The sequence below is a fragment of the Crinia signifera genome, chromosome 1 (assembly GCF_055691185.1).
Source record: "Crinia signifera chromosome 1, ASM5569118v1, whole genome shotgun sequence".
In the NCBI taxonomy this organism is placed as follows: domain Eukaryota; kingdom Metazoa; phylum Chordata; class Amphibia; order Anura; family Myobatrachidae; genus Crinia; species Crinia signifera.
This window is the reverse complement of record NC_139217.1, coordinates 463,059,538-463,087,052: the sequence shown is the minus strand read 5'-3', so window position 1 is coordinate 463,087,052 and position 27,515 is coordinate 463,059,538. Positions and strand designations below refer to the sequence as shown.

The 27,515-nt window shown below is 47.5% G+C and overlaps 1 protein-coding gene across 3 annotated transcripts in view; it reads left to right on the top strand.

Annotated features, from left to right (window-relative positions):
- Positions 1–27,515, top strand: part of CTIF (cap binding complex dependent translation initiation factor) — a 156,764-nt gene that overhangs the window by 58,208 nt on the left and 71,041 nt on the right. For all 3 annotated transcript variants that reach the window (XM_083155298.1, XM_083155299.1, XM_083155301.1), the window contains one exon: positions 3,001–3,077. In XM_083155298.1, coding sequence (XP_083011424.1) covers positions 3,001–3,077 — 77 coding nt within the window. The remainder of the gene's footprint in view (positions 1–3,000; positions 3,078–27,515) is intronic.

Here is a 27,515-nt window from a genome sequence, read left to right as displayed (position 1 = left end):
AACCAGATCCCAGCAGATGATGAGGGGACTGTGTCCTGACCATCTCCCAGTGTTATACTGAGGTTGTGCTGTAGTGGAGTCCCTGCAGCCTGACACAGCTGCGGGGCTGAGAGTTCATATAACCACTATGTCTACAGTTTGACTTCCTCAATTACACCGATCTTTCAGCTTTCGATTGCCAGCTTTCGGAAATGTGACTCACTGTCCATCTCTGAATCCGTTCTCCACCTATATGGGCTTTATAGGAAACTCTGCACAGGGGGTTCAGGCAGAGTGAGTTTGCTCTGCACTTTGGGGTGTTGTTTACCTTGGCCATGGGTTGTAACACGTGTTGTAGGTCCCTGTACCATAATAACGGTCACTTCCTATTCATGGGGGTGTCTGGCACTCACACACATGCTGCAAACCGAGCGTGATATAATAGCACACAGTCAGTCACTGGCCATCAGTATATTCATCAGGTGAGTGCGTAGTGTCACTGGCCATCAGTATATGCAGCTATGACAGGAGCGTACAGTCAGTCACTGGCCATCAGTATATGCAGCTATGACAGGTGAGCTCAGTCACTGGCCATAAGTATGTGCAGCCAGCACAGGTGAGTTTAGCCTTAGCCAGTCTCTGGCCATCAGTATATGCAGCCAGCCCAGGTGAGCTTAGTCAGTCGCTGGCCATCAGTATATGCAGCCAGACAGGTGAGCTTAGCCAGTCTCTGGCCATCAGTATATGCAGCCAGCCCAGGTGAGCTTAGTCAGTCGCTGGCCATCAGTATATGCAGCCAGACAGGTGAGCTTAGTCGGTCGCTGGCCATCAGTATATGCAGCCAGCACAGGTGAGCTTAGTCAGTCACTGGCCATCAGTATATGCAGCCAGCACAGGTGAGCTTAGTCAGTCGCTGGCCATCAGTATATGCAGCCAGACAGGTGAGCTTAGTCGGTCGCTGGCCATCAGTATATGCAGCCAGCACAGGTGAGCTTAGTCAGTCGCTGGCCATCAGTATATGCAGCCAGCACAGGTGAGCTTAGTCAGTCGCTGGCCATCAGTATATGCAGCCAGCACAGGTGAGCTTAGTCAGTCGCTGGCCATCAGTATATGCAGCCAGCACAGGTGAGCTTAGTCAGTCGCTGGCCATCAGTATATGCAGCCAGACAGGTGAGCTTAGTCGGTCGCTGGCCATCAGTATATGCAGCCAGCACAGGTGAGCTTAGTCAGTCACTGGCCATCAGTATATGCAGCCAGCACAGGTGAGCTTAGTCAGTCGCTGGCCATCAGTATATGCAGCCAGACAGGTGAGCTTAGTCGGTCGCTGGCCATCAGTATATGCAGCCAGCACAGGTGAGCTTAGTCAGTCGCTGGCCATCAGTATATGCAGCCAGCACAGGTGAGCTTAGTCAGTCACTGGCCATCAGTATATGCAGCCAGCACAGTTTAGTGCACAGGCAGTCACTGGCCATCAGTATATGCAGCCAGCACAGGTGAGCATACAGTCAGTCACTGGCCATCAGTATATGCAGCCAGCAAAGGTGAGTGCACAGGCAGTCGCTGGCCACTATTGGCTGTATTTCATTTAATGTCTGTTGCGCCCCAGGTAATTTACATGTGCAGTAGTGATGGCGCGGTAATGTTAGCTAGCCGATGCTGTGAAGTAAAAGCTGAATTCCTGTCATTGTTCCGGCCTCCTGTAGCTTTAGATTCACTTGTGGGAATTGTGTATTCCATATCTCTGGGTGTCCTGGAAGCGGACCAGTAATGATCTGACCTTGGCATCCCTGTTCATTAATGTGCATTCAGCCATATATATCTATATATCTCTATGTATGTACTTCTCCTTGCTAAGATGAGATGTGTGCTAGCCAGGGCAGGCCCGACCCTTCCTATTATACCCAGTCGCGATGTCGCACCAGCTCGTGCAGTCTCTATGGCGATACGAGAGAGCGATGATCTGCCGGATAGAGGTCCTGGAACCCTGCAGCAATATCCGTTCTTTCCAGCCTTTCAATGTCTTAACTAAACTTTGTATTTATTTGAAGGTTTTACTGTAACCATTACCCGGCTGAGCATTACTTATTCCAGAGCATCCTGGTGCACTCCACCTGCTGCAGAACTACACTAACCAGCATGCCTTCCCATAGTTGTGCTGTTTGATCCTATTAATACTAATGTGGCAGGGCATGCTGGGATATGTAGTCAAATAGCAGCCGAAGTGCCACAGTTAGCGATTCTCAAGATTTTCCAACGCATCCTGTCGTGCCAACAGGTCATGTTTTAAGGATGTCTGCCTGAGGAACAGAAGGTATATCTGACCCAGAAATCTCACCTGTGCACATCCACAAAACATGGCCTGAGGTTGAGAACCCAATGAACTTGCTCACCTGGAGGATGGTACTTGTAAGTTAGCGTCTGGTGACGTTATACGTGACTGTCGGTATGTAATAAAGTTATTCAAGTGTTCAATTGTTAGCGTGCTCCTCGTTAACCTTCAGTCTGGGGACCTTGAGGTACATGGAATAGTGTATTGGGCTATTGTCTGCCAACTACACAGAGGATGTTTTCTATAGAAGTCTATAAATCCACACAAGGACGCAGTAGTGACAGAAGACTGCTGCTCCTGGGTGTATTCCATATGCTGGAGGTGACTGAGTTCTAATGTTACCTTGGTAATGTGTTGTCCCCGTCCCCTGGAATGCTCTCCGTGTCATAGTATTCGCTGATTTTCCTGCTGTATCTTTGTGTTCACATTGTTATAACATCTCAGTCAGGCATGTCCAAACTGCGGCCCTCCAGCTGTTGTGAAAACTACACATCCCAGCATGCCTTGCCATAGTTTTAGCATTCCATAATAACAAAACTGTGGCAAGGCATGATGGGACTTGTAGTTTCACAACAGCTGGAGGGCCGTAGTTTGGACATGCCTGATTTTAGGTTGTAGAAGTCTAAGTTACCTGAAGCGATGTTAGACTAAGAGTGAGTTTACTCCCCCCCACACTTTCTTCTCTCCCCCAGGCATATCACCCGCAGCCCCACGAAGCAGAGATAGCGCACACCAAAAAGTTATTCAGGAGAAAAAGAAATGACCGCAGGTAAGCGTCACAAACCGCCGTCCAATACCAGCTCTTGTTACTTTTACTGTGCTTAACCCTTTGAGTGCCAAGGGTATTTTTCGAAATAGGCCTGACAATTGCCAAGCAGACAGTGTTCTTCATCGCAATGACCTGTCATTTATACCTCATATAGGAAATGTAATCTACGTTTACACAACATTTTTTCTTTGAATTTATATAACAAATGTGAGCGACGCCGGCATTTTTAGCAGATATTTTGAACATCGCTCCCAGAAATGTTGGCACTTTCAGTGCTTTTTTTTGCTTTGCTAATGACTTACGAGCCTGAATCAAATGGGCAAATCATGTTTCCTGGCCGGTGGGGCAGATGTTACATGTGCGGAGGGAGGTAGATTTGGATGAGGTGAGTTCAAATAGAAATCTAAATTGCAGTGTTCAAATAAAGCTGTATAACATATGTGGGCTGCATGCGAAAGCAGCCAGTGTTTACCCTGCACAGAAACAATATAAGTGTGTTTGCTCCCCTTGCGTACCAACATGGCTTGTTCTAGACACTAAATTACTTTTTTTTTCCTTTACTGAATCTGGTCCGCAAAACTTATTTAACCTGTTGCGGTGCGCTGTCTGCTAAAGGATTTAACGTACAGTAACTAAAGTGTCTATTTACTAAGATTCATACCTGCCATGTTACAGGCTGGGTATGAAAATGGCAGTTAGGAGCTGGCTGGTTGGTACTCTCTCCGTCCACTTTATCTCCATCTAAGACTTAGTAAATAGACACAGATCGGCATATTTGGAGGACTGGGGCTGTAGTGTTGTCTGTCCCGTTGTCAGTCTGGCCCTGTGCTGAATGTTCTTTTTAATGAAAGTCATTTGCTCTCCCATAGCAGGGGCAGCAGCTGCGGCGTGCGTCTGTGCGCTTCTCTCAGCCCGTACGGCCTGTCAGGACCGACACATGCTGTTAATTAGGAAGAATCCATATTCTTTCCATAAAGTGGAACTTTCTTCCTTTATATGTCCAACTTGTGCTCGTAACTCCTTTTATTCCTCCTCATGATTAAAGGCCATTTATTTGAAGCCGCTCAACAACACGATTTGGATGGGGGCCAGAATCTTCTAAGCGGATATGCCGGGCTGACGCAACGGGTTTGTTTGCACACGCCGGCCGGTAATGGGGAGCAGGGCTCACCTGCTGCTGCTTACAATATGGCCACAAAGATGGCGCCGTCAACGCACACTGCAGCGATCGGTCTTAGTGACCCTGCCTGAATTAGGCCTTATAGGTCATGAGAGGTGCTGCCTTGCTGAGACTTGCAGTGCCACAAGAAAAAAATGCAGGTTACTAATTATAATCTAAATACATTTTGCAATTAAATAAAGGTTTTTTTTTTATTACCCACCACATATTGGCCACATCATATAGGGTAATTCTCTAACATTCTAGGAGTTTTAGGGGCTATTTAATCCCGGGTCACAACAGTCGGGACCCTGGTACGGTCTCGGTCCGCCCGACTGAGATCCGGCAGGCAGGATTCAATGTCCGAGCGCTGGAAAACAGGTCATCTCCACGAGAAACGGGCGTGGATCATCGCAATACGGCCGTGAGCGCGACAATCCACGCCCGTCCTTGGCAAAACGGGCCCGACCGCTTTTAAAGTCCGGTCCGTTCTGCCTGTTCAATGCTGTCGGGAAATACAGCATTGAATAGGGCCCTGCCGCTGTTTCCCCTGTCACGCGCTTGGTGCAGACCAGTGTCTGGTTGGGGAATCAACACGTGGAGGACATAAATACAGAACAATCCAAGGCCTGGAACCATCACCATCCAGGTTATCACTTGATTTTGACTGTTTTTAACTTTCGGAGCATCTGTATCCACCGGTCTCGCAGCCATATAGTAGATGTCTATTGTGGTGTCTCTCCCCATCCCTGAGGTCAGAGCCTACAGCCTGGGCCTTGCACATGACGTCCTGTCGTGCACTCAGCCTCCTATTCCCCTCTGTGCTGTTACATGGAAAGATTTATAGAAGAACGGCCTGCTTCTCATTTCCTCCCGTGCATTATACAGGGCGCTCTGGAACATGTAAAAAGCTTTATAAATGATCTGTAATGAGGACTCTTCTGCATGGAGCATCACTCGCTGGTTGGTATCTGCTAAGCGCCTGCTGCCTCAGCCTGCAGCTTACATTATATCTCCGATTCCTTACAGGTCCTAGAACCCAGATTAACATGGTTATGTTGTGGCATCCTATACTGTGTGCGTGTATCCTCTGTCCTATCACCTGGGCGGGAGTGTGAATACCACTGTAATGTCACCACTCTCCTCTCCTGCTGCTGCTCCTGGGACCATGATTGCCTCTGCGAGAGAGAAAGAGATGTAGTTTTGCATGCTGCCAACAGATGGCAGTGTTTCCGTGACACTAGACCTATATATAGATGATCATCAGCATTCGACTTTAAAGCAAGTCGGATATGTTTTGCAGAATTCACACTCCGCGCCCGTTTTCACCAATCCTTGGACTTTCCGACCCTTGTCTGTCGGTACTTTGAATACCAATAGTCGAGTTGCGGTTGAGAGAAGTGAAACGGCCCGGGATTGTTCTGAATCCCGGACAGTGGTGCAGATGTATTAAGCCTGGTGATAGCGCAGCAGCCAATCAGCTATGTTTGAAAAAAATGACAGTTGGTAGTTGATAGCAGCGGTATCCATTGTTGTTCAGTGTGTATGCGCTAAATTCTTTGTCCGAGAACACCTCCAGCTGAGCAGGTTGTATGGTGTGTGCCTAGCTTCAAGTCCAGAGCACGGGACTCCCCGAGTCAGCACGACCCAACCGCCCAAGGCATCGCACTAGTGAGAGGTAGCAACTCTGTTCTACAAATGTGACATAGGTGAGGAATAGTAATTGGGGGAAAAGACCTTTGGGTGGTAAAAGTGTTACATTAATGGGGTATACACACCAGGGGGTGATTTCAGGGTATTTTGCTAAGCGATGTCACTATTGCGAGGCGGTGCCCTGCGCATCACTATCGCCCCCGGAGATTAATATCCAGCGTGCCGAATTAAATCTATACGTTGCCAGTCAGGGCCAAGAACACTGGCCCTGCAGATCTTTATCTTGCTGGCTTTCAGCTTGCACTCTCTTATATTAAGTAAGTAGTATTTAGTAAGTATATGTGACTGCAGAGCTTGCGGTTTATTTAACTGGCGACAACAATGCGCCTGAATGCACGTACTTGTCTGGAGAGTCGGAGAACCGTTCTCGAGCCATAGGTCAAAGGGAAATTAAGGCACTGCCCGTACTTCTACAAATAGCCATCTCCGTCCCTATATTATATCCATTCTCTCCGCCTTTCCCACAATCCACTTCAGATAATAGACAGAGCTGGGCGTGTTCTGTTATTACCCCAAAACTTGGAAGGAAACGGAACCTTTATGGAGGAAAAGGTGAATTCAGGCACATCCCGAGCTGAAGAAACCAACCGTGGAAATAGAGACGTGGGAAAATGTATCCACAAAGACACTGTACAAACCATTGTCTGCCCTGTGCTCCGTCTTCGTGATTCATTCCTGTCTGAAATGACATTTATTGTCTTACTGGTCTCCAGAAAGCGCAGTTACAGAGTGCGGCGTGTGTCTGTGTGTCACTGCCTACACTGTATATCAGTGCACCTGGGGCTGTGGAAACTTTCGGCTGCTCTCCGATGTGAGAATTCGCTTTTGTATCGACCGTTATACCTGTAGCGTGGGTTTGGTAACCGCAAAAGATGTTCATTTGGGACGTTCTCAGTCGGCAGTCGGGACTGTGAAGTGTTCTCTGTCCTGCACATTCCAGCTTTCTAATAGGAATCTTATTGTGCCATTTGAACAGCAATCTTTATGGCGTTAAAACACACCGTTCGCATGGGAGGGGGGGTTAATGTATTCGCTAAGCTGGAACATTTTGGAAGTGGCTCAGACATGACCAAACCTGTTCACGGTGCTTAAATCCAGATCAAACATTTAAGTCTAGAGAATTTTCCGTACATATTATAGAACTTGGTAACGAGAACTATCTCGAACATACTTTCTATTCACTCTGCACCCTCTCATATGACCTGTTCATCTTCTGTACCCTCATCCTCCTCCCCATCACTGAAACCTGGATTTCCCCTAAAATCCTTAGACCTTCACTTCCTCATCTTGGTTGGAATTTAAAATACCCGTTGACAACCTTCCAAATCTGACTGTAGACTTTCCCATATGTGTTTCTGTGGCTTGTCACAGTGGTCATCCTCCGTCACCCATGGTCTGTCACTAGTGACCTTCTCTCTGACAAGTCCAAGGCTAATTTCTCAGTCTTGGTTCTCCTTTACCTCGCTGCAACCTTTGATGAAGACCACCTTCCCTTTACACTCTGCACCTTGTAACGTGTTGATCTTCCCCTTATCTTTTATTTCAAACTATTGGGTCTATGTACTAAGGCTTGGTGAGAGATAAAGTACCATCACCTATCAGCTGATAACTGCTATGTTACAGGCTGTGTTTTTTTTTTTTTGGTAGGTACTTTTGTCTCTGTCCACTTTCTCTCCCCGAGGCTTAATACATATACCCCTTAATGTTGTTTCATTTTGGGTTTCTCATTGCATTCTCAAACTTAATATGTACAAGACTAAACTTCCGCTCTTGTTCATCTCACCACCCCTCCGTCACTCTACCACCATCTCTTCAGCCGCCCTATTCACCTACCTGGACATAACTGTTGACTTGTCTCGCCATGGCCAGTTGCTCCTTAGTGTCCACTGGATCCATCTTTAAACATTATTAAGATAAGGCCCTTCCTCTCCCTCCACACCTCCAAAGTAGGTCTACATCATTTCCTACATCATTTCCTACTTCATTTTCCCACATCATTTCCTACTTCAACTATTGTAACCACCTTCTCACTGGATTCCCTTCACCTTCCCCCTCTTCTTTTTCAAACCCTCCTTAATTCTGCCGCCAAACTCTTACTACTTTCAGGCAACGCTGCCTGAATTCTGAAGGGGATCTAGAGCCAGAGGATGGACTGATAGAGAGGGCTATTAGTCCATCCCCTGGCTCCTTATGCCCTTCAGAATCCAAGTTGAACACCTCACTATTTACCTGACCTCAATGCTTCCCTAGACCCTCGAGTCTACCAACAACTTTGTGATCCCAGGTGACTACCTGCTGATGTCTTGCCTACTTCGTATATAGCTAGTAACACCTTTTATAGTGAAAGCCCTTACAAGCAGGACCCTCCGTTCCTCTGGGCTCATGCCGATCGCTCACAAACGACGTCCTGTATATACATGTAACTGTTTTTGCCTGTTATGTGTACGTAGGCTGGTTGGGTACCAGGTAATATTTTGTTACTATGTCTCTGCTGTTTGTATCCTCCTGCATAACAGTAATTAGAATTTGTGACATCACAGAGGCGCAGACCCGGTCTCCTAGTAACTGTAATATACTATGTGGCCAACGAGAAGGGGAAGCATTCAGATAATGCTGGTGTATTTTTGCGATGGCTGTAACATCCATGTTATTAATATTTTGTTATGTAGATGGACTAAAACAAAATGCCAGTCATCCCTTCCTAAGTCTCCCCACGGAGTGCAAATCCACATGCAAAGACAGTCTTGAAACCATGACAGATATACTGCAAATATAGATATTACCAAGAAGACGAAAATCTCCTTAGCTGCTCCATCAATCATTCATAGGGCCAGCCTGGGGACATCTGCTTCTGGGTGACAGATCTACTCGGAGGTCAGAGACACTCCTGGGTCTGATCTCAGCGGTTTTCTCTTTTTACAGTATTCTATTTTTTTTTTTTATAATTCTCATGCTCCGTTACCCCCCAGCTGGTAATTATCAAAATTTTAGCGACTGCAGGAGTGCCTTTAAAGCTTTGAGAGAAATGGTATCAAACAATCAGCTCCTAACTGCCAGTTAACAGACTGCAATTGAAAAATGAAGGACTCTGAATGATTAGTACTTTAGCTCTCTCCAAATTGTAATACGTTTCCACCATGTGGTCTGCAGAATCTTCTTTCTGCTTTTTCAGAGTGGTATGCCATGTCTTCATGTCTGCCAGGTATCACCGATTGCTGGCTCCTACATGGCAGCATTATACCCACCCGGCAATAGGCTTTGGGGGGTATGCAGTCCCGGATCACGGCTGTCTATCCCTCCCTTAGCCGTGGTCCAGGCCAGGTGACATTTTGCCCGACAATAAATCAGCAGGCTGGATTCAGTGTCCCGCCTGCCGATCAGCGAAAAGTGGGCGTGTCTGCGGTAGTCGATCTGCAGCCCGGGATCCCGACAGTCCATGGCCGTTATCGGCAGAACGGGCCCCACAGCTTCTGAATTCAGGCTCGTTCTGCTGTGATCCCTCTTCAATGCTGTCGTTAAAGACCGCACTGAATGGGGACCTGCCGCTATTTCCACCGTCGGGAATAGAGGCGGAGCATTGCATACCCCCCTTAATCTGCAAAGCGCACCCAAGACTAGGAAATGCTACGGCAGTGCTTCCACGAACAGAACCGTGAATTTGTCAAAATCCAGCAGCTGCCCGGGATCTGTGGATTTCAAGGCAATCCTGCATCTGCGAACAGTTAGATGGAACGTGCCGTTCCGTCTACATCTATTGGCATTGACGTGGGCCAGCGTCCTTGTACCGAATGTCTGACACTCTTTGCAGGCCTTGATGAGTGAAGGACTGGTTTGGAGGGAGAAGCTTCAGATGTCCAGAATTACGTGTACACTCCATGCGTAGGAAAAGCACCCACACCAATGACAATAATTCACCAGTGCAGCCATTTTTTCCGCCCTCTGTAACGGGAACCCAGAATCCTCTGGTGATCAGCAAAGAACCTCAGACTTATTTATTAACGGCCGCATTACAGAGATGTCAGTGACGGAATCTTAACGATCGCATCTCTCCCAAGCCTTTGGTTAATTGCTTGGGTTGGAATTTTTTGTTGGGGGGTGGGGGGGTTGTCTCCATCTGGATTATGTTAGGACATGAGACAAAACTGTGACTAATTGCTCCTCCTCTAAAAGCCGCACTTGTCGCATTCGTCCGAGCACTGGGTAGTGTTAAGTAATGGCCGCAACCGTTTTATCAACAGCAGATTTTTTTTTTATTTTTAAATTATATACAATTCAAAAAGACTCAGCCAAAAAGAAAACAAACGCATTAACCCGGGCCACCAGCTAGTTGCAGCTTTCACATATGGTCTTTATTTGACATGATATCCCGCAGAGAACTCTTCTTAATTTACACGCGAATGTGTTCCTCGCAGCATCCAAACAGGAAGCAACTGCCTTTTTTTTATTTATTTTTTTTACCCACTTTTTTTTGTTTTAAGAAATATTTATTGTTTAAAGCAACGTACAAGCAATTATTCTTCAGGACATAAAAGTGAGAGAGGGAAATAAAAGGTCTCGTGTTTTTTATTAACTCATTTGAAGCTGGATTCTATTAGTGGCTGCTTCACGTTTATCTACATATATTGAACCAAAATGACCAGGCCGCTCTTCGATGGTCCTCCTGTAGGATAGACGGCCGGTAGCAATGGACGACCGTGTTCCTGCCTCACCGGTGAGCCAGGCGTAGCTGTGAATCTCTCAGAATCACAAAAGTATTCAGGATCAAAAGTTGAACTTTTTGATTTAAGAAATGGGCATATTTATCACACGCCCATGTGAATACGCTCCGTTCCTCGATGACATTGTTTGTGAAGGTTCCTCTCCGACTCTCGGAATGGCTGATCTGTTTTGCCTAGCTGCCTAGGGTAAACATGATAACGAGGGCTAGGGAAGGCGCAGTTCCCATTGTTTCCGATCACAGTGACATGACCCTGCTGAATGGAGAATAAGTCTATGTTGTCTACTGGGGACGGACAGACAGGCAGCCGGGATTGTGATGTTCTATAGAACGCAAATAAGGAACCAGCAGAAAACAGCTTCGCACAATATGCTCGGATGTGTGTTTCACAGATCACATGGAGTTTTATTGGCCATGTTGAAGATGTGACTTTTGCGGAGTTTGCTTTATGGAAGTGTGTAAGGACAGAATTACGGGCGGGCTATATTTATGCCTTCCTTTCATCAGAAACAGAAATTAATCTTTTCTCAATCAAAGCTTTTCTTCCCCCAATTACAGCCGTCATGACTTGTAGAATCGAAGCCACATGGACGCACACTCGCTTGCCCTGAAGGCATTGGGGCGCAGTGTTCGTGGTTACACCAGGACAGCAATCCGTGGATCCGAGTTGTAGAAGAGTTTGTGCAGAATTCTCTTGTCGTTTTTACAGAGCCCCAGGGAGGCGGGTTTCTGCCATCTGTAGGTAATGGGTCTGTGGGCATAAGACCATAAGAAACTGAAAAAAGCATTCATTAGCGTTACGGCGACACGTCGCATCAAGACACACGGCTGGCCGCCAGTCCAAGATTAACCATATTAAAACGGTCAATTTAAAAGCCACACACACACACACACAGTTTGCTAACACCATCTCGCATGCATGTGACTGTACGAGCTGGAGGCCGCTGTAATGTGACTGTATGAGCTGGAGGCCGCTGTAATGTGACTGTACGAGCTGGAGGCCGCTGTAATGTGACTGTACGAGCTGGAGGCCGCTGTAATGTGACTGTATGAGCTGGAGGCCGCTGTAATGCGACTGTACGAACTGGAGGCCGCTGTAATGTGACTGTACGAGCTGGAGGCCGCTGTAATGTGACTGTACAAACTGGAGGCCGCTGTAATGCGACTGTATGAGCTGGAGGCCGCTGTAATGCGACTGTACGAGCTGGAGGCCGCTGTAATGTGACTGTACGAGCTGGAGGCCGCTGTAATGTGACTGTACGCGCTGGGGGCCACTGTAATGTGACTGTACGAGCTGGAGGCCGCTGTAATGTGACTGTACGAACTGGAGGCTGCTGTAATGTGACTGTACGAACTGGAGGCCGCTGTAATGTGACTGTACGAACTGGAGGCCACTGTAATGTGACTGTATGAGCTGGAGGCCATGGTAATGTGACTGTACGAGCTGGAGGCCGCTGTAATGTGACTGTACGAACCGGAGGCCGCTGTAATGTGACTGTACGAACTGGAGGCCGCTGTAATGTGACTGTACGAACTGGAGGCCGCTGTAATGTGACTGTATGAGCTGGAGGCCGCTGTAATGTGACTATACGAGCTGGAGGCCGCTGTAATGTGACTGTACGAGCTGGAGGCCGCTGTAATGTGACTGTATGAGCTGGAGGCCGCTGTAATGTGACTGTACGAGCTGGAGGCCGCTGTAATGTGACTGTACGAACTGGAGGCCGCTGTAATGTGACTGTACGAGCTGGAGGCCGCTGTAATGTGACTGTACGAACTGGAGGCCGCTGTAATGTGACTGTATGCACTGGAGGCCGCTGTAATGTGACTGTATGCACTGGAGGCTGCTGTAATGTGACTGTACGAACTGGAGGCCGATGTAATGTGACTGTACGAACTGGAGGCCGATGTAATGTGACTGTACGAACTGGAGGCCGCTGTAATGTGACTGTATGAATTGGACAATATAAATATGAGCTGGAGGCCGCTGTAATGTGACTGTATGCACTGGAGGCCGCTGTAATGTGACTGTATGCACTGGAGGCCGCTGTAATGTGACTGTACGAACTGGAGGCCGATGTAATGTGACTGTACGAACTGGAGGCCGCTGTAATGTGACTGTATGAATTGGACAATATAAATATGAGCTGGAGGCCGCTGTAATGTGACTGTATGCACTGGAGGCCGCTGTAATGTGACTGTATGCACTGGAGGCCGCTGTAATGTGACTGTACAAACTGGAGGCCGATGTAATGTGACTGTACGAACTGGAGGCCGCTGTAATGTGACTGTATGAATTGGAGGCCGCTGTAATGTGACTGTACAAACTGGAGGCCGATGTAATGTGACTGTACGAACTGGAGGCCGCTGTAATGTGACTGTATGAATTGGACAATATAAATATGAGCTGGAGGCCGCTGTAATGTGACTGTACGAGCTGGAGGCCGCTGTAATGTGACTGTATGAGCTGGAGGCCGCTGTAATGCGACTGTACGAACTGGAGGCCGCTGTAATGTGACTGTACGAGCTGGAGGCCGCTGTAATGTGACTGTACGAGCTGGGGGCCGCTGTAATGTGACTGTACGAGCTGGGGGCCGCTGTAATGTGACTGTACGAGCTGGGGGCCGCTGTAATGTGACTGTACGAGCTGGAGGCCGCTGTAATGTGACTGTACGAGCTGAAGGTCGCTGTAATGTGACTGTACGAACTGGAGGCCGCTGTAATGTGACTGTACGAAACTGGAGGCCGCTGTAATGTGACTGTACGAGCTGGAGGCCGCTGTAATGTGACTGTACGAGCTGGAGGCCGCTGTAATGTGACTGTATGAGCTGGAGGCCGCTGTAATGCGACTGTACGAACTGGAGGCCGCTGTAATGTGACTGTACGAGCTGGAGGCCGCTGTAATGTGACTGTACGAGCTGGAGGCCGCTGTAATGCGACTGTATGAGCTGGAGGCCGCTGTAATGCGACTGTACGAACTGGAGGCCGCTGTAATGTGACTGTACGAGCTGGAGGCCGCTGTAATGTGACTGTATGCGCTGGGGGCCGCTGTAATGTGACTGTACGAGCTGGAGGCTGCTGTAATGTGACTGTACGAACTGGAGGCCGCTGTAATGTGACTGTACGAACTGGAGGCCGCTGTAATGTGACTGTATGAGCTGGAGGCCGCTGTAATGTGACTGTACGAGCTGGAGGCCGCTGTAATGTGACTGTACGAACTGGAGGCCGCTGTAATGTGACTGTACGAACTGGAGGCCGCTGTAATGTGACTGTACGAACTGGAGGCCGCTGTAATGTGACTGTATGAGCTGGAGGCCGCTGTAATGTGACTGTACGAGCTGGAGGCCGCTGTAATGTGACTGTATGAGCTGGAGGCCGCTGTAATGTGACTGTACGAGCTGGAGGCCGCTGTAATGTGACTGTACGAACTGGAGGCCGCTGTAATGTGACTGTACGAGCTGGAGGCCGCTGTAATGTGACTGTACGAGCTGGAGGCCGCTGTAATGTGACTGTATGAACTGGAGGCCGCTGTAATGTGACTGTATGCACTGGAGGCTGCTGTAATGTGACTGTACGAACTGGAGGCCGATGTAATGTGACTGTACGAACTGGAGGCCGATGTAATGTGACTGTACGAACTGGAGGCCGCTGTAATGTGACTGTATGAATTGGACAATATAAATATGAGCTGGAGGCCGCTGTAATGTGACTGTATGCACTGGAGGCCGCTGTAATGTGACTGTATGCACTGGAGGCCGCTGTAATGTGACTGTACGAACTGGAGGCCGATGTAATGTGACTGTACGAACTGGAGGCCGCTGTAATGTGACTGTATGAATTGGACAATATAAATATGAGCTGGAGGCCGCTGTAATGTGACTGTATGCACTGGAGGCCGCTGTAATGTGACTGTATGCACTGGAGGCTGCTGTAATGTGACTGTACGAACTGGAGGCCGATGTAATGTGACTGTACGAACTGGAGGCCGCTGTAATGTGACTGTATGAATTGGACAATATAAATATGAGCTGGAGGCCACTGTAATGTGACTGTATGAGCTGGAGGCCGCTGTAATGTGACTGTATGAATTGGACAATATAAATATGAGCTGGAGGCCACTGTAATGTTACTGTATGAGCTGGAGGCTGCTGTAATGAGACTGTATGAATTGGACAATATAAATATGAGCTGGAGGCCGCTGTAATGTGACTGTATGCACTGGAGGCCGCTGTAATGTGACTGTATGAACTGGAGGCCACTGTAATGTGACTGTATGAATTGGACAATATAAATATGAGCTGGAGGCCACTGTAATGTATGGCATCTGGATGTCTGACAGAGACAGTGTCTAAGTCAATACCCAATAGGTCAACGCAAAAAGGTTAACACAAGCTAAAGGTTGACATTGCTGTGGTCGACACATTAAAAGGTCCACATGAGTTTATGGGAAATGTTGTTTTTATTTTATGAACTATTTTGTACTTTATCATCCATGTGGTCTTCATTTGGCAATGGCGAGCGAAGTGGTACACTCATTGTGGATCCACATGGCTAGGTGTCGACATAAGAATGTAGGAACTGCCTGTTGAGCATTTGCTTGTCAACCTTTTTCCAATGTCGACTTTTTGCTGTCATCCTAGACCTTGTTCACCTAATATACCACACCCCGTAATATGGGATCATCTGCAGCACTTTAATGTGGTACAATATTAAATGGAGGCAATATATGAACACTGTAATGTGGCATAATTTGAACTAGGGCACTGTATGTTGTAATGTAGATACTATGCGGCGTAATGTGTACGAGCAGCACTATAATGTGGCATCGTGTAAACTAGGGAACTGTGATGGCTCAGAAAATGAACGTAGGCTACTACTGTGGGGTATAATATTAACTAGGGCACTACTGTGGTTCAGAAAATGAACTAGGGCACTACTGTGGTTCAGAAAATGAACTAGGGCACTACTGTGGTTCAGAAAATGAACTAGGGCACTACTGTGGTTCAGAAAATGAACTAGGGCACTACTGTGGGGTATAATATTAACTAGGGCACTACTGTGGTTCAGAAAATGAACTAGGGCACTACTGTGGTTCAGAAAATGAACTAGGGCACTACTGTGGTTCAGAAAATGAACTAGGGCACTACTGTGGTTCAGAAAATGAACTATGGCACTACTGTGGTTCAGAAAATGAACTATGGCACTACTGTGGTTCAGAAAATGAACTAGGGCACTACTGTGGAGCATAAACTGCAACATAGAGGTTTCTCTCAAGAAGCATTGGTACAGGGGCCCCTTCAAGATGTTGCTACGGAGCCGACAACGTTCTGCTAAGGCCCCTGTATAGAATTATAGAATTAATAAGGTGTGGATCATAGGATCAACACGCACAAGGTTGACACTTGATTAAGGTCGACATATGAAATGGTCCTAATGCCTATCTATATAGAATTTTCCTAGTAAGTCTGTTAGAAAGTGATGATTCCTGTTGGTAGCAGCACATCACCCAGACGATGGTTACTGTGCAGGCTAACTCTCCAATGTGTGTGCGCCCTTACAATGACATCATTCTCCTGTTCTCACCGCCCATCCTGACCTCTCCCACCTAAGGTCAGGCACACCCTGCTCCGCCCATGACAGGGCCACTGCACACAATGCCGCTTCCCTTTTAGCCACCCAGAGCCAAGTGTTACCGAATATCCTTTGTTGGAATCAACTTTCCCGACACATTTTATAATAGTTTTGTGTCTAAGACCTACCATCTGCCTAATATAGTCCCTTGTAGGAGATACTAAAGATGAGATGTGAGGCACAATGTGCACCCGCTACACACAGCACAATGTGCGCCCGCTACACACAGCACAATGTGCGCCCGCTACACACAGCACAATGTGCGCCCGCTACACACAGCACAATGTGCGCCCGCTACACACAGTACAATGCGCACCCGCTACCCACAGCACAATGGAGGTTATTCTGGTTGGTGCGGTCCGTTCCGAATTCTTTCGGAGCGGACCGCACGCCACGCTGTGCGGACATCGTAAGAAGAAACGCCCACAGGTCCTTCGCATTCGGACGGACTCACTCTTTAAGAAGAGGGCGTGTTTACGGACGACATCCAAACCTTGCGTGTGCGGTGGACACACACATATTCTGCACGGTCTTACAGCGTCTGCACGGTCTTACCGCGTCAGAACGGACGGGAAGCATTTTTGTTTGTTTTGTACATTCCTGTTATGGTCCCTTTATTTTTTGGCATGTGCCACATAACATGCTATTAAAATGTTATGCTTTCCCTAACTGTAATAAATTTTTCATTTGATCCCCAAATGTGTGGTGTTATTGCTGATTGTTAATGTGACATGTATATTTATATTAGTGATACCAAGTTCTGTCCATTGCTTGCAGTGTAAATGTGTGTAAAAAATGCAGCCGTGCTTTCAGCATATATTTGTGTGTTTAGTAATGGTCCATTTAGGCTGCAATGGTTCCAATTGAAGCAATGAAAAGTGTAAGTAATGAGTAGAGGAGTGGATTGTATTGTGTTCAGCTGACTGTGGTTCAGGTGCGGCCGTACTAATTGGGCGATCCGAATGCCTAGCGCATGACCGAGTGGTGTCCGCAAAGTGAAACTTGCTTATGAAGACCGCATATTTCCTGGCTGTTGGTTTGTTTGCAGTCGGTATTCTATCCGAATGCACGCCGACCAGAATTAGTGCACTCCCTCGTGTACGCCCATGTTTACGCCCAGTTTAGCCCACTTTGAAACTGCGCCCCTGTGTAGTTCCGAATGACGCCCATATTTCACGAGTGAATGCGGTGCACATTTCTGTACGGTATTAGTGAGAACGAGTACGGAGACCGTGCGTGGCACATGCGCATAGCGTTGCCCACGCATGCGCAGACGGCTAAAAAACACCAACCGAAAGAATTCGGAAATTTACGCATCGACCAGAATAAGGCCCAATGTGAGGCACAATGTGCGCCCGCTACACACGGTACAATGTGAGGCACAATGTGCACCCGCTACACACAGTACAATGTGAGGCACAATTGGCACCCGCTACACACAGTACAATGAGAGGCACAATGTGCACCCGCTACACACAGTACAATGTGCACCCGCTACAAACAGTACAGTGTGCACCCGCTACACACCAAGCAGTGTGCACCCGCCACACACCGTACAATTTGAGGCACAATGCGCATCCACTACACACCGTACAGTGTGCACCCGCTACACACAGCACAGTGTGAGGCACAATGTGCACCTGCTACACACCGTACAATGCGAGGCACAATGCGCACCCGCTACCCACAGCACAGTGTGAGGCACAATGTGCACCTGCTACACACCGCACAATGCGCACCTGCTACACACCGCACAATGTGCACCTGCTACACACCGTACAATGTGAGGCACAATGTGCACCTGCTACACACCATACAGTGTGCACCTGCTACACACCGTGCAATGTGAGGCACAGCATTTGGTTGTCTGAGGCACGGGTTCAGAGGTGGTCACTATTAATGTCTTTTGTATGAGGTTGTAATATATACAGGGCGGCAGTTAATAAGTCATCCCTATATGGTATACATGCATTACATCGACAGGTACACAGGTGCAGCAGGTAAAAGGTAGACCGTACTTAATGTTGGCTTGGTCACGAGATCGACATTTTTGGGGGTATTCTTGATTCTCACGAACTACAATTGGGAATAGTCTGTTTTTGGGACACTGAGCGTCATCGCGTCCCCAGATCTGCACATGCGCAATGCGGCTTCTTCCCATATGCCAAGGTTTAAAATGTGTGCATTAAATCGATTGGAGCGGACATGTATCTCCGAATCAGCCTCCATATCCATTTCCCAGTGCGGTCTATCCGTTCCCTAGAGGGACATGCTGGTGTAGGGCCCAGGATGGCTAGGTTGTGTATAAAACACCCTCCCTAGATACTGACGGTAATTAGATGAGGTCACCGTCCCCTTCGCCTCGGTTGTCGGTGTAATAAAACGTCCTCCGTCCCTGCTCCACAGAATCTCACAGCCCGCGAAATTCCTCTGAAATGGTAATTCCTCGGAAAGCTCCCAGTAAGCCTACCTCGCTATTTCTAGAGGTTCATAACTTTCTATTAATGAGCGCTGCACAGACAAATATAACCACTTGCAGGAATCTGACCTGCGATAGATTTCGAGAGCGCGCGTTATTCTTAGTTAATGAGAAAGTGTTTTACGACTGATGCTGATCTGTAATTATACTGCTGTTACATTCCAGAAAATTTGTGTAAAGAAAATGCAAATGTCAATAATGGACGACTGTAAAAATACACTTATCTTCGGGATAAACAAAGGGAAGGCGGCGTTTCTATGCATAATGCAACAGTTACCGATGAGGTCATTGAACACTAATAATATTGCCTATACGGTCTCCGCCGCGCACAGCGCTCAATCTCCACGTCCGACAGCATGTCCGTAAATAGAGCTATTAATATAGAAGCAAGTAACTCTTTGGAAGTCCTGGAAGTGGGGTTCCGTGGGCGCAGACAGGCAAGCCAAGGTCGTCGGCAACAAGTGTCTGGGTACCAGTCGCGGCTTCAGGGCTGCAGCACTGTTCAAAATTCAAATAGTGGAGCAGCAGCAACTGCCATTCCAAACTGACTTACTGGCAGTGGGTGTGGCTTCCCTATTTGAATTTGGAACTGTTCTGCAGCCCCCACCCCTGGAGCCGCCACTGCTTGGTAGCCATCCCCAAAGATATTTCTTTTCCGTCTTTCCTGATTGGTTATAAATAGGAATCCGTTCTACTTTTGGAGACCTTTGATTTCCATTTAGGAACATCTCCCCTAAAGGATCCAAAGGGAACATTTTATATAAACACAGTGGTGTAGATCAGGGGTTCCCAGACTCAGTCCTACGCGCAGTGGGAACGGTATCTGGCCATTAGGGCAACAGTGTCTAGGCCGGCATGGTCAAATGCTCAACATGGCAACGGTCAATACATGAATAGTCAACAGAAGTTTGGGGCCCATGTGCTAAACTCTACAAATTGACCAAAAAACGATAAATGCTATTTTCATGTGTCAACATTTTGTCTTTGCCGACCTTGTGCAATTTGATCATTTTGGTGTTGACCTAGAACCCATCAATATTTTGACCGTTGACCCTTTATACCATAACCAATGGGAACCAGGACAAGCACCATCCGTCCAATGTCACATTGCTAACGCATTTGCCACCAATCAGGAGATTGTGTTGGTTTAAAGGTAACGCAGGAAACGCACATAGAACATGTGTTAAGTCCATAACTAAAAGCTGTCTAAAGCGCGCAGGATCGCAGGCGTCTCCTAGCGCATACATGTGAATGAGCCCTATGGGGTAGAGTAAAGGACAATTGCCTCTATAGTGCCATTAGCAGCGAAGTTATTTAATAACCCGCTCATTGACGTCACATTGTACATGCAGATTGCAGCGTCGAACATTTAATTTCTTCAGTAAGGAAAGAAAACCCTTCAGAACTGGAGCCACGATAACCTCTCGGTGTTCTAGAGTTTTGCATAAATCAAGGTCGCACAACATCATTTCCTAGAAAGTCTGACTGCTGATAAATCACGGCAGTCCTTTGGGAGCATGAGGCGAGAGCGCCTTTGTCCTGGTTCTGTCACTTTTCCCGCGTGCAGCCGCCTCGCCAGCTCCTGTATCTGCCCTGCACACGTGTAAACTCTCTAATTGCTCCGATACACCTTGTGCTGCTCATTAATCATGTCTTGCCAGCCAGCGGTGTTTACTGTGCCGGCCTGTATAAGACGGAGTCTGTTCAGAGATCTTACAAGTGTGAGAATGAACCGCTTCGGCCTATAAGTACACATTGCATGGCCCCCTTATCATGACCACTGGGTTAGTACTTTGTTCTATACGGCTTGAAATCTTCGAGGTATCATTGCACCAACTGTCCGTATGTTTCTAGAGCAGAATTGCGTCAAAAGCGATGAACTGCGTCTCCGCCAGGCCTTTGCCAGTTTGTAGAGTCACTCTACCCAAGTATCAAGTAGCAGTTTCTGAACTGTACTCCGGCACGATTCCTTGTCTGCTGGTCTACACTGTGTACACTCTTGTCTCCAAGGACACCGTGGGAACACCATCGCGACCAAGGGCCTCTTTCAGGTTGGCTCAGTAATGCCGCGTAAATTTGCTGCTTAACGAACGGCGAAACGCCAGGGGGAGCGATTGGCCACCGCCCCCTTCCTTCACTGAGCCGCAACAGCATATAAATCATGTTGCAGCTAAGGGGCGGCCGCAGGCGACTGCGCAAAAACGCCATTCTGCACATGCCGAGAACAGGTCTTACATCTGACATCCACAAACATTAGATTTTTACGTAAACCATTGGGGTTGCGTAGGGTCCCCAAACCGGGCTCAAAGACGGAACACTGACATTAAAATCCGTCAGTGAGGCGTATGTCGTTTCACGGGATCCTGAGAGAAGCGATTTGGTAATTAGATTACAGGTGATGTTTTCTTAATCGGGTTGCCAGCGGTTTCTGGACGTACGGGTTACCCTTAGTAATTATTACTTTTTGGAAAGGGGTACGTCTTGGTCTGCTTCATGGCCGTGATTTATTTTTGGAATTTTGCAAAAGGGTTCAGCACTGTTGTGCGTAAGTCTGTACATAAGAGGAGATTACTCAGCCAGGAGGAAGAAGTATGTACGTGGGCTGATAACTGGCTGATAGACGGCAAAGGGTAGTTATAAATGGAACCGTTTCAGACGATGCTAAATTTATTAGTGGTGTCCCACCGGGATCAGTATTGGGAATTGCCCTTTTCAATCTCCTACTGACCTTCTAGATAGGCTATAACAGGACTGGTCAACCTGTGGTGCTCCTGCTGTTGTGAACTACAAGTCCCAGCATGGTAAGAGGAACACAATTTTTGTGATTTAAACCATCTGTGCTCAAGTATGGTAATCATCAAAGCCTTGGTGGACCGAGAGTGGGAAACAATGTCTTAAGGTCCATACACACTGGGCTATTTTGAGAGAAAGCCGCCCAGTGCACACTCCCACATCTTCCGGCCACCACCGCTCATCTGCTGGTATTACCAGCCGAGTTGACGGCTTCCCATAGCGTTCTGCTATGGAAACCCGTCCTCCCCCGTGAAAATCGATTGGACGGGTAAAGATCGCTCAGTTGTGTATGCACCTTATTGGAGTTTCACCAACGGCTATGCGGCTCTTTGGGGGATTTGTTTTTGCTTTGTGAGGTTATTTTCCAGCTGTTGCTACAGGGATTTTATTGTCCCTTTCACCAGATCAACACACACACAGGTCTGGTTGACCCCAAAAGGTCAACATAGGAAACGGATCGACACAAGGACATAGTCTACACATGAAATGGTCGTCGAGAGTTTTTAGGTTTTTGGAGTGTCCATTTTGATCTTGGACCACCAGTTAGCGTAAAACGTGGCTGAATTTGCTCGCCATGCGTTGGGCAGTTTACCGTTCCCAAATTATAGTCCATGTGGATGAAAATGTAAAAGAAATGTGTAAAACTTGTTACGACGGTTGTCATGTCGACCTAAAGTCAGAGGCCCCCCTCCTCCCTCTTCGGTCCTTACTACAAATGTGTCCACATACATCTATCCTCTGTGCCCTACAAGTTGCATAAATCAGGAGCTCTGTGTGACCCGGTAGCAACAAGAATCTTTGCAACTTTTTCCATTCCAATGCGTTCTAATGGCAAATCGGGGTGAATAGGACACACAAGCTGCTTCTGCTGACTAAAATAATGGAAATGGTAGTCGCACACGAAGAGGGAAATTTACTAAGATGGGAGTTCTGTTGAACATGGGATGTTGCCCATAGCAACCAATCAGAACCTACTTATTTATTTAGCACCTTCTACAACAGGCATGTCCAAACTATGGCCCTCCAGCTGTTGAGAAACTACAAGTCCCATCATGCCTTGTTCCAGTTTTGCTATTAGGGAATGCTAAAACTATGGCAAGGCATGCTGGGGTGTGTAGTTTTACAACAGCTGGAAGGCCACAGTTTACACATGTCTATTCTAGACGATAAAAGATAGAATATGGTTGATTGCCTGTAGCAACATCCCATTTTAGTAAATTTACCCCAAAGAGACTCTGCGTTATCAGGTCATGCCAGGGCCGCCGACAGGGGGGTGCCAGGGCTACAACTGTCCCGGGCCCCCAGCCTCTGGAGGGGCCCGGGCAGCTGCCCACAGTGGAATGGCACCACCCCTCCGAAACCGCACAAATCCCAACACCTGGCGCCGGCGGCCAGGCTCGCACAATACACAGTGCAGCCTGTAGAGCGCCGAGCCTAGGATACAAAGGGGCTCGGCGCTCTGCAGGCTGCACTGTGCAGTGAGTGCTCTAAGTCCCTGGAGAAGATGCTGCTGCGCCGCCGACAGTAATTGGGGTGGGGGAGGCGGGGTGCCAGCGCACGTGAGGGGGGGTGGTGGGGCGGTGCCGGCACGAGTGGGGGGGGGGGTGTGCCAGGGTGCGCCGCTGGGGGCCCGGGCTGAAGGTCAGTCCCAGGCCCCAACATTACTAGTGGCAGCCCTGGGTCATGCTGTGGCATGGTGCAACTAGAAGGGCTGTTTAACCCGCAAGGAGGCTACATGTATGTGAAAACATCTGTATGTACCTATGACCTTTGCCTGTGCGTCCTCTTCTGACCTAGTTTAGGTGAATTCTAAACTAAAGTCTCACTTATTTGAAGGAATCTCAGAGTCCCTGTTTTAATGCCACAGTCCAAGCAAATGTGACTTCCATATACACCGCGGCGGAGAACGGAGGCGCGCATCAGCCTGAACGAGTCAATAAAGGGCACGAAAATTCTCTCTTCACACAATAGGCTAAGTAGGTCTGATTTTAAATCCGCATTGGTTTGCTTGTTACATTGACCTGCATGCACTGTAAGCTCTGCTTGTTTTTGTCGATAACAGAAAAAAAAGGAATCGAAATAAATAGCGTTCTGCTAGGTAAGTGCCAGCCGGCCCCAATTACACTTTTCAGTGGCAAGGACGCAGTACACCGTACTATTACATACCGCTGTTCTGTACGTAATCACTATGCACATTACCTAAAATAACACCAGTTATGCTTTCTGAATTGCGGCGCAGTTGAAAAAAGTCAAGTATTGTACAGACGCGGCTGCACAACTTAGTCATTTACCAAAAAAAGAAAAACAATTTCTGATTCTTAAGGCCAAGCTTTGTTTGCGTGTCCTCAGAGAACTTATTTCACTGAAAAGGTCTGTGGAATTGGTGAAAACAAATAGTAGAAATTGTTATAAAAGATTGTTGCGTTTCTCTCTCTGCTGGCTGATTCGTTCGGTGGCTTTTGTTCGTGCCCCCGATTGCCGTTCTCTCGTAGTAGAATGAAATGCAGTCATTTAAAATATTTTTGTACAGCTCGACACGTAAAGTACATGCTGTTTTCCGTTTATTCCTGTGTCCTGACTGCGTGAGGTTCAAAAGGCTTTTATGTTGTCAACGTACACGGACGTGCCAAAAGAGAGAGGCGGCGTTGAATCCACACGTGAATGGAAATAACCTTTGGCGATAAGTTGGTGCATGGTGTCTGTATAGCTTCCACAACTGCCTGATTTTTTTTTTTTTAGGTGCAGGATCTTTGGTACTCCACCATGTCCCAAAAATAATAATAATAATTTTATTTATATAGCGCATTTTGAAGCATTCTAGAGTGGGGGTCTCTCGAACTGTGCGGGGAAGTGAGTTCCATAAAGTCAGAGCTGAATGACTTAAAGCTCCACCCCCAGATGAATTACGGGAGATCCTAGGTACTGCTAACAGTCCTTCATCTACAGATCGCAGTAATCAGCTGGGACAGTATGGAATCAGAAGCTGCTTCAGGTACCTTGGGCCTTGGTCATGTAGGGCTTTGAAACTCAGTAGATTGATCTTGAAAATTATCCTGCAAACTGGGATTTTTTTTGGTGCCTTCTCCCCCCCCTGCTCAATGGGGATTCTCTGCAGTCTATCTAATTGGGATCTTTCATGGACACATTGCTGGGGGCCTTCCACCTCACGTGGTTTCCAACCTCTCATCCAGATCATCCTCTCCAAGACTCAAACCTCTTGTCATTCTTCTAGGGTACCCCTGAACATGGCTATACCCCTTGTTCATTCCACTGATCTCATGCTGCTGCTTTCACACTACAAATATGGAATCTTTGCTCTTCCTAGCAGCACCCACCTGCCCCTCCATAATTCCAGAGGGCCATGGAATACAATTTCACCTTGCGTGTTGCACAGCTCCAACATGGGCTCTCATCACTGGACACTAGCCTCCATTCTTACTCCTCTGCTCACACTGAATGACTCCTGTCCTTTGTCCTCCTCTGCTCACACTGAATGACTCCTGTCCTTTGTCCTGTCCATCCTCCTGCATGTCCAGTAAACTGGAATGGTTTGAACCATACACTCCTCCACTCACTGATAAGGGTGCATGTCTTTTGTAAAACTTTACTCTATCTGTAACCCCTGCCTTTCCAGTATGCCACGTTTTTACTCCTCATCAGGCAGCCTTTAGCCATCTGGATAAGCCTAAGCTTACTCAAAATGGCCACATGAATGCCACTGCCAAGACCATATATCAAAACATGCAGACACAAGCCGCGGTACGGCCAGAAATCATGGCTGACCAACCCCGATTTCTGAAACGGACACTTGAGATGTGACCAGCGACTCCATCGTACGTGCAGCCTTCACACCACCGGACAACTGCGGGAATGATCGAAAATATATAGATGTTTTAGATAACCATTTACTATTGTGTCCCAAGAGTGTGTGTCCTATTAATAATAATAATAATAATAATAATAATATTTTATTTATATGGCGCCACAAGGATTCCGCAGCGGCCATTGGTGTCTCACGGTGAACTCAGCCATTTGTGAATGGAACCTAGTGATCATGATAATATAGCCTTTGAATTCACCTCTTTTTGCTGAGGGTGATCTTACGCACACCCAGTGGTGGATCCCGCCTTTGTAGTTTTCTCCAGTTTCTATTTCTTCACCGCGCGGGTATGCTGCTGTACAAGATTATGGCCCTAAACAGCTTATACCCTTAATGTTCTTCTTCTTGGCCTTAAGTGCCCCCCCCTACTCTACACTTTCCGAATTGTCGCTGTTGTGGAACTGGTGCATTGCTTTGGGGGTACCATCCGTCAGTCTCTGTCCCAAAAGTCTCCTATTTATTTAATCAAATTACGTTTGTTGGTTCTAAAAGGATTCTTCTCTGCGATTGGCCCTTTATACCTCTAGGCTGATAATAGATATGCACTTTATTGTATGAACTTCTTATACGCTTGTGAAGGTCTCTGACCTGAGGACCGGCATATGAAGCATAGAATGTGAAGGCAGAGATGAACCACTTGGCCCATCCAGTCTGCCCTAAACATATGTACAGGCACACACTAGGGTTGATATTTTTTGTTGGTGCCTGCACAGTCTATTTCTGCTTTCAATACTGTGGGGCAGCACATCGGGATCGAATTTGGATCATATACGTCTGTAAATGTGCGATTCAGGGTCACTGTCTAATTGATTTGGACTAATCAAATAGTAAGTGACCCTGAATCGTACCCTGTGTACACTGCATTAGGGCCTGATTGAGATTTGTGCATAAAGTCGATGGTTTACATACAAATCCAGTGGTTGTGGGGCTGCTCAGTGTAGCAAAGATCGTGCTCCAGCCTGCGGGTTCCAAGATATGAGATCACAGGGAGGAAGTAGCAGTTTGGAGGAGGGGCACTGTGGCATAATGTGAGCTGGGGGGAGGGGCACTGTGCGGCATAATATTAGGTGGGGGTACTGTGTGTAATTATGTGAACTGGAGGGGTGACTGTGGCATAATGTGAGCTGGGGGAGCGGCACTGTGTGGTATAATATGAGATTGGGGGCACTGTGTGTAATAATGGGAACTGAAAGGGGGGGTCGTGTGTGGCATAATGTGAGATGGGGGTGCTGTGTGGAATAATGTGAACTGGAGGGGGGACTGTGCAGCATAATGTGAGCTGGGGGGAGGGGCACTGGGTACTTGTGTATTAGGCACTGTGCTGCATAATATTAGATGGGACACTGTAATAATGTGAACTGGAGGGGTGACTGTGGCATAATGTGAGCTGGGGGAGCGGCACTGTGTAATAATGTGAACTGAAAGGGGGACAGTGTGTGGCATAATGTGAGATGGGGGTGCTGTGTGGAATAATATGAACTGGAGGGAGGACTGTGCGGCATAATGTGAACTGGAGGGGGGCAGTGTGTGGCATAATGTGAGATGGGGGTGCTGTGTGGCATAATGTGAACTGGAGGGCGGCAGTGTGTGGCATAATGTGAACTGGAAGAGTGTGGTTATGGTGTAGCATAAAGTAACCTGGGTAGAGGGACACTGTGTGGCATAATGTGAACTGGAGCACGGTGTGGCATAATGTTATTTGCAAAGGTGTGGTTTCGGTGTGGCATAATATAAACTGGGGGGGGGGGGGGCGGGCTTTATATACTTTTGAATAATGTCACCAGTAGTGTGTTAAGTTTTATCCCTCGAGGCACCTGGGACCCTTTACAAATATTAATCTACCCCTAGACTATAATGTCCTCCAGTGCCCTGCAGTGTAACACATTTATAGTTATTGTAGTAGATATTACACCCGTCACCATATGAGAGCGAGGAGCAGATCCTGCAGGGGATCGGCCAGAAGTGGAACGATCCCGCCATTGGCTGACTGATCAGTACAGATAAGGAGACCGTTGTCTTCCCGGTGTCTGTGAGATACAAAGTAAGTCACTGGACTCGCGCTCTCTGAC